Source organism: Lytechinus pictus, chromosome 16 (genome assembly GCF_037042905.1).
Source record: "Lytechinus pictus isolate F3 Inbred chromosome 16, Lp3.0, whole genome shotgun sequence".
NCBI lineage: Eukaryota > Metazoa > Echinodermata > Echinoidea > Temnopleuroida > Toxopneustidae > Lytechinus > Lytechinus pictus.
In genome coordinates this window covers 16,520,394-16,527,551 of record NC_087260.1, presented here as the reverse complement: position 1 = coordinate 16,527,551, position 7,158 = coordinate 16,520,394, and the positions used below count along the sequence as shown (strand labels likewise).

Here is a 7,158-nt window from a genome sequence, read left to right as displayed (position 1 = left end):
TTATATGAGTAAACATGGATTAGTTATTAGTTTTGTTTTTAGTTCATTAATTTTTTTGCATTATTTCCCCATTTTGTACTTGCTAATGTTACATGAAAATTTATATTTCAATTGCTTTTGAGTTTATTTCCTCTTTTGCAATACTCCCCCTCTCTGTACTTGGGAATGTTACTTGGACATTTAGATATAGATTCCTTGGAAAGATCTTCCTCGATTGCAATAGTTCATACTGAACAGCTCATTCTCTTATCCCATACTTTCATTATACACCGATCATTGGGGAACTAGTAAGCCAACCCTCTCTCAATTTAGCTTCATGAAAGCCGAAGCAACTCATGATTCCCTCTGCCCACCTTCAATGTACTTTCAATGAAGCTATTTTATTTTTCTCACTCTTAAGTGATAAATCCTCTCTCCCTCTCACCCCTCTGCACAGATTGCCAATTATATAACATCACGGCGGGACGCCTCCGACAATCGTCATTCTAGGCTGATGCAGTGGTGAGATCGGCAGAGCGAGACATCTGACTGATTGCTTGTTTCATGCGGAGGACTCCCTCGCTGGATGAGACGATGCCTAACCCTTCCGCATCCTTGTAGCATTTATGAATGGCTTCGTGGATCTGGCCCGGTGCGGTGCGAGCAAGACATGAGGGACAGGTTTGGATGAATGAACTAGGTGGGCTTGGATAAGAAAGGACTCCGCAAGAAAAGGAGAGCTCGATGTTGCCGGCTACCTCTCGCGAATGGTGGATCGAAGTTATGCATAGGGTTTGGAAGGAATCCTGAAACTGTACTGTGGATGAAGAGTAATTAAGCTTTGAAAAAACTCTGAACTTTCTTGATTGAAGTGATCATTTGCTGATTATAATCCAAGTTTCTTTTAATAATTGAGACAAAGTTAAAATTGTGATTTTTGTAAACAATACAGGGAATAACAAATCTGTAAATTATTAGTGGCACTTGTGTACTTCTGCCAGAGGGATAGTACTGAACTAGTATCTCACCTAACTAGTTTCTCTACCCGAGGGTACCTCCTAGATGTTTTGATCGGAAGCTGTGATCCAGACGTCTTCCTTTGTCATGCAGCCATTTCCATCGATTCTCCGCAAGTGGCGATACGGCTTCATCCTATCTCTTCTCCTCACCCTTGCTCTGATCTTCTACAACTGCTCTTCGGAGCGCAAGTATGTCCACTATGGTACGGGTAGGCACTCCCTCTCAATCACCTCCACCCAGCTACACCAGCCTTCCGAGTACCATCACAAGAACTTCCCCGATGACGTCCTTGACCGCGACCTGATCTTCAACATCAATGGCAACGACGTCATTGTCTTCCTGCACATCCAGAAGACGGGCGGAACCACCCTTGGAAAGCACCTGACCAGGAACCTGGACCTGAGCTCACCTTGCGAGTGCATCAAGACCCACAAGCGATGTTCCTGCTATCGTCCGTCCAGTAAGCACCAGATATGGCTGTTCAGCAGGATGTCCACAGGATGGCTATGTGGGCTCCATGCAGACTGGACAGAACTGCAGGGATGTGTTCCAGAAGCAATGGATAAGAAGGAGAGGATCAAAGTCAGACGGAGGTAGGGTTCTAAAAGCTTACCTGGGTGGTATTCTGTGAAGCTGTTTGGACTATGTTCTTGGGTTCGAATTCAGTTACATAGGGATATATCATTTAGCACAAGGAAGGGTTACTTGTCTTGTGTAGTCATGCGTTTCTAAGAACTACTTCATGAAATGCCCCCCCCCCCTCCTGCATCCCATAACACAAAGCTTATCGACCATTCGTGCAATTGATTTTCATGATTGTTTGTACATTGTAGCCACATTCAAGTGATCAGTTTTGTGCTACCGAGCCTCAGGGCCGTTTCATGGTGCTCATCATAAATTCCTGAGCATTTTTACCAACAGCTAGAGCTTGTTCTTTGGTGCTAAATAAGATTCTCAATCATTTCAATTGCTATAAAGCTGAAGTAGAAATATGATCTTTGTATTATAATTTCTTGCTGTTATAAGGCCTTTCATATTCAATGCAAACTTTATCATTTGTCAAAAAAGTGATTTAGTTTATATGGCCATGAACTTGCGCCTTTTGTTTTCATGACCCAAATCTAATGATAATGCACCTATCAGTGTCAATATGGTGATGACTAGAAAATATGTACTCTGGATACAAAAATGTACTTATTCTGAACAAAATTTCCTGATTTGAAAATGCCATTAATGATGAGGTAAGAGGAAGTGTTAGTAAAAAAGTATAAAAAAAACAGAGGTAGTGTTCTGACTTTTTAAAGATAGACGTCATTTACAGATGTTGAAATACATTTGTGTAATATTTCCTTTTTGATGTTTTTCATAACACTGCAGATACTTCTACATCACGATGGTTCGCAACCCAGTGTCAAGATACATCAGCGAGTGGAGACATACGCAGCGAGGGGCTACCTGGAAGATGTCGCGGCACATGTGCGGTGGACATGCTGCCACTGAAGATCAGGTTCCAAGGTGCTTCAAGGGCAGCACATGGATGGGTGTGACTCTCAATGATTTCATGTCCTGCCCGCATAACATGGCCAATAATAGACAGACGCGCATGCTTGCGGATCTGACGCTCGTTAATTGCTATAACAAGACAGGGATGTCGACGCAGGACCGGAACCTCATCATGCTGGCCAGTGCAAAGGCGAATCTCCAGAGCATGGCCTTTTTCGGCCTGACGGAATTCCAGCGTGAATCGCAGTACTTGTTCGAGAGGACGTTTAAGATAAAATTCAACACCCCCCTCTATCAGTCCAATCTGACCATAGCGAATGCCTCACCGATGCAAGAGTCGGACATGGAGGCCGTGCGGGCCGTCAACCCGTTGGACCTAGAACTATATGCCTTCGCCAAGGATTTGTTTTTCCAGCGGTATCACTTCATGAAACTCATGGAGAGAGAAGAACGGGAGAACAATGGCCATCATCCGAGGATAAACAGCTAGCATTGACGGATTGACTTTGAATTGTCAAAGCCTGTGTTTCACTTTCACACGAGCGCAAACAACACAGTTGCATGAGCACAGACAGACCTAGGATCATTTGTTCAGGACTAGGAGCACATACTTACCTCCTCCAACGCTATGCCCTTTGGATGTCAGCAGATTGTTACAGACATAGAGTTCCAGGAACATGGATGTCATCTGTCCGCTACACCTGGGTGTTTGGATGGATTTGTAAAGTTATCAATCCACTTTTCATACTTCAGGGAAGATTTGTGTTAGAAGAAGCAAGTTAATGTGAACACTTTTACATTAGTTACACACACAGGTTCAGGAGGAGCTTGGGAAGATATTTGTCGGTATTTCCTGAAGAAGGTCATGGGTCAACAAGAATTTGCTGATCAATGACAAACCAACCAATGTGGACTCCTGCTACTGGCTGGCTTACTGCTCCTGTGTTCTTGAGAGCTGGAAGAGTTTTTAGTCCTAAATAATTGATTCTAGTCTTGAATAATTGATTCAAATCCTGGACCTCATTTCATAAAGAACTTTCAAGGATGATATTAACTTGGCCATTTTGGTAACTACCGTGGCTACATGGCAGCTCAGCCACCTATTAAAATCAAGGTTTCAATGATAGTTACCAAAATGGCAAAGTTACCATAAACGTTAGTCATGAAACGAGGCCCTGAATAATCTGTCTGGGGGATGTTTCACAAAGTTGTCAGTCTGACTGAACGTCACACGTAAATCCCCTGTTGCATGTGGTATGTAACGAATCACGGCATTGGTCGGGTCAGGAGTTTGGGGACATGTGCTACCATGTAATACTCAATGAGATGATGCTTATAATAATATGTGCACAATGGCACTTAAGCATGACTCTAGTCAAAATTAACTCTTGTTCAGACCGGACTCTTGGTCAGACATGACTTATAGTGAAACATCACCTAGTCACATCACACTTTTTGCCTTTTTTTGGTGTGTTAACGTGTGCAACTTGAGGCATGGAACCATGGGCATTGCTCAACGTGTTTATGGTAAAGAAGGAAATTATTTTATCAGGTATTTATATTTATCCTCTTCTCTTATCTGTATCACATACCGTGTACATACTATTCATTATACAGAATGAGAACAACTAAAAAAAATACGAAAAAAATATGAACTAACGGGTGCCTATCAACTATTATTATGAACTATGAACGAACCATAGTTTCATGATGTTTGTACAGAATTATGCAGCTAATATTGACATATGTACTCCTATGCAGCGTTTAAATGGTGTTTGAGAAAGGAGGATATATTTGTTGTTTTTAAATACTTTTTGAAAGTTTCTTTGTGCTGTAGCTCCGGATATTAAAATCAGGTGTTGATCTATCGAGCATATTTAATAGATTTTATCCATTGTGCTATTGTTTGATGCTGTTCTGCACTAGTCTGCGCTTCTGTAGGAGCAAATACCACTCGTCACAATCTTGCATTCACCCTATCATGTTATGGGCCCCATATCACAAAGGTTTTCGAATCAATCACACAATATCATGGCCAATCAAGACCATTGTTCTATGCACATATTGTTCACAATACTCAGTTTCGACCAATCAGAATTGTCATTGGAAATATGCGATGATTGCAAGTCATTATGGCCCGAATTCACAAAGGTGGTTTTGAAAATCTACGGTTGAGTCCATGGTTTATGCAGATTTCCTGTATAAATTACGCTTAAATTAGCGCGTATCTGGCGCGTGTATAAAAATGTCCAATGCTGATGCGCGCTCTTGTCACAGTGCGCCAAAGTGACGCCTGTAACCATGGTTAGATACGCTATTTTATTCATGAGTCCACTGTTTGAAGAGTGGACTCATGAATGAAAACAGTGGACTCATGAATAAAATAAAATCTAACCATGGTAACAGGCGTCAATTTGGCGCTCTGTGACAAAAGCGTGCATCAGCATTGGACATTTTTATACACTCGCCAGATACGCGCTAATTTAAGCGTAATTTATACAGGAAATCTGCATAAACCATGGACTCACCCGTGGGTTTTTAAAACCACCTTTGTGAATTCGGGCATATGTGACCGGGACCAGTAATTCTTAGCAGTGGCATTAATGATCACTGCACGATGAAATCAATTTCACCCTGTTTATAGTTTTATTCTGATTTAAATCGGTAGATTGTTGGACTTTTTTTCACAGGTTGTAAAAGAATTTGATGGCATGCAACAGAGAGTTTCTTTGTCCAGTCATTGGGCACTATATGAAACTGAAGTCTTTGAATTTATCCACTTCGCATTTGTAATTAATAATATGATGTTTTTTACCCAAATTTAGTGTTTCTTTTTTCATGTGATTTGCATATATGCAGTATTTCATTGAATCTCTGTTTCTTCACTTGTATTTGGTAAGATGATTATCTCACGCTAATAATTATGTCATGAATTTAGACAGTTATGATATTGGTTTCACCTGTCACAGCCAGATTTGCTTGAGATTCTGCACCCAACACCAATGCTGATATTGGCTTGCATCATCATTAGGTGTAAGGTATACTTCTTGGTGTTTTTCATACCTGCCATGGCCAAATTGGTTTGTGAATCTGCACTCAACACCAGTTTGAATATTGTGCTAGTGTCATCATTTGGTGTAAGGTGTACTTTCAGGTGTATATGCTCACCTGTCTGGACCAGATTTAGTTATGATTGTGCTCCATTATGACTATTGTTCCGGTGCCATTATTTGGTGTTAGGTGTAGGTGTTACTTTATAATATGATATCCGTATAAAAAGCTTTTTTGGCTTTTCCACCCACTTAACACCGAACACACAAAAATATAGAGCCATACTGTGCAAAACACATTATGTATGGGGTGCTTTATGAAAACTATAGTTGGTAGAATATGGTTCAGCAACTCACTTTATAACAGAAAATTTCCAGCAGAAACTAAAAATATGCGTAATAGATCACTTTTAATTGACATGATGGCTATCCATAAGAGATCAACTAAATGTACATGTAGTCTACAATATTTCTTTCATGTTTTGGTTGAAATGTACATTACGTCATCTGCTTATTTTTATGATGTCTTTAGTTTTGTTTATGTAAATACTGAAAGTAAATATGGTGAGGTTTATACGTACCATATTGGTACACTTATCTCAGGGAAACTAATACTAAAAATGTTACAGTTGTTTAAAAAAAATGTTTTTTCTATATGAATTTTGTTTAAGGACTATTGGTAAAAGACATAGTATGTAGTGTTCTGTAAAAATGAAGAAAAAAGTAGATAAACAAGAAGAAAAGAAAATGTCTGGTATCTGGATGGGTTGTGGGATCGTATAAACTTGGTTTTGGTTGCATTTTTGTCTCGCCTGCATAGCAGAGCGAGACTATAGGCGCCGCTTTTCCGACGGCGGCGGCGTCAACAATGAAATCTTAACCAAGCTTTAGTTTTTTAAATGTCATAACTTAGAAAGTATATGGACCTAGTTCATGAAACTCGTACATAAGGTTAATCAAGTATTACTGTACATCCTGCCTGAGTTTCAGGTCACATGACCAAGGTCAAAGGTCAATTAGGGTCAATGAACTTAGACCTTGTTGGGGGAATCAATATCGAAATCTTAACCAAGGTTAAGTTTTTGAAATGTTGTCATAACTTCGAAAGTATATAGACCTAGTTCATAAAACTTAGACATGATAAGGGTAATATTGTATCACTGAAGATCCTGTGCGAGTTTCAGGTCACATGATTAAGGTCAAAGGTCACTTAGGGTCAACGAACTTTGGCCATGTTGCGTTTTTTTTAGGAATTGTCATCATAACTTTAAATTTTATGGATCTAGTTCATGAAACTTGGGCATAAGAGCAACCATGTATCCCTGAATATCATGTGCGAGTTTCAGGTCATATGACCAAGGTCTAAGGTCACTTAAGGTCAACAAACTTTGGCTATGTTGGGGGTATTTGAGGAATTGTCAGCATAACTTTGAAATTTTATGGATCTAGTTCATGAAACTTGGACTTAAGAGCAACCATGTATCCTTAAACATCCTGTGCGAGTTTCAGGTCACATGACCAAGATCAAAGGTCATTTAAAGGTCAACGAACTTTGGCTGTGTTGGGAATATGTGTTGAATTGGCATTATAACTTAGAAAGTTTATG

The 7,158-nt window shown here is 40.0% G+C and overlaps 1 protein-coding gene across 1 annotated transcript; it reads left to right on the top strand.

Moving 5' to 3' along the window:
• Positions 1 to 429: 429 nt before the first annotated feature.
• LOC129278730 (heparan-sulfate 6-O-sulfotransferase 3-B-like) lies at positions 430 to 6,788 on the top strand. Its single transcript, XM_064111132.1, has 2 exons — positions 430 to 1,592; positions 2,377 to 6,788. Exons 1-2 carry the CDS (start codon positions 1,084 to 1,086, stop codon positions 2,990 to 2,992), a joined length of 1,125 nt encoding a protein of 374 aa, XP_063967202.1. The 5' UTR covers positions 430 to 1,083; the 3' UTR covers positions 2,993 to 6,788.
• The last annotated feature ends 370 nt before the right edge of the window (positions 6,789 to 7,158 follow it).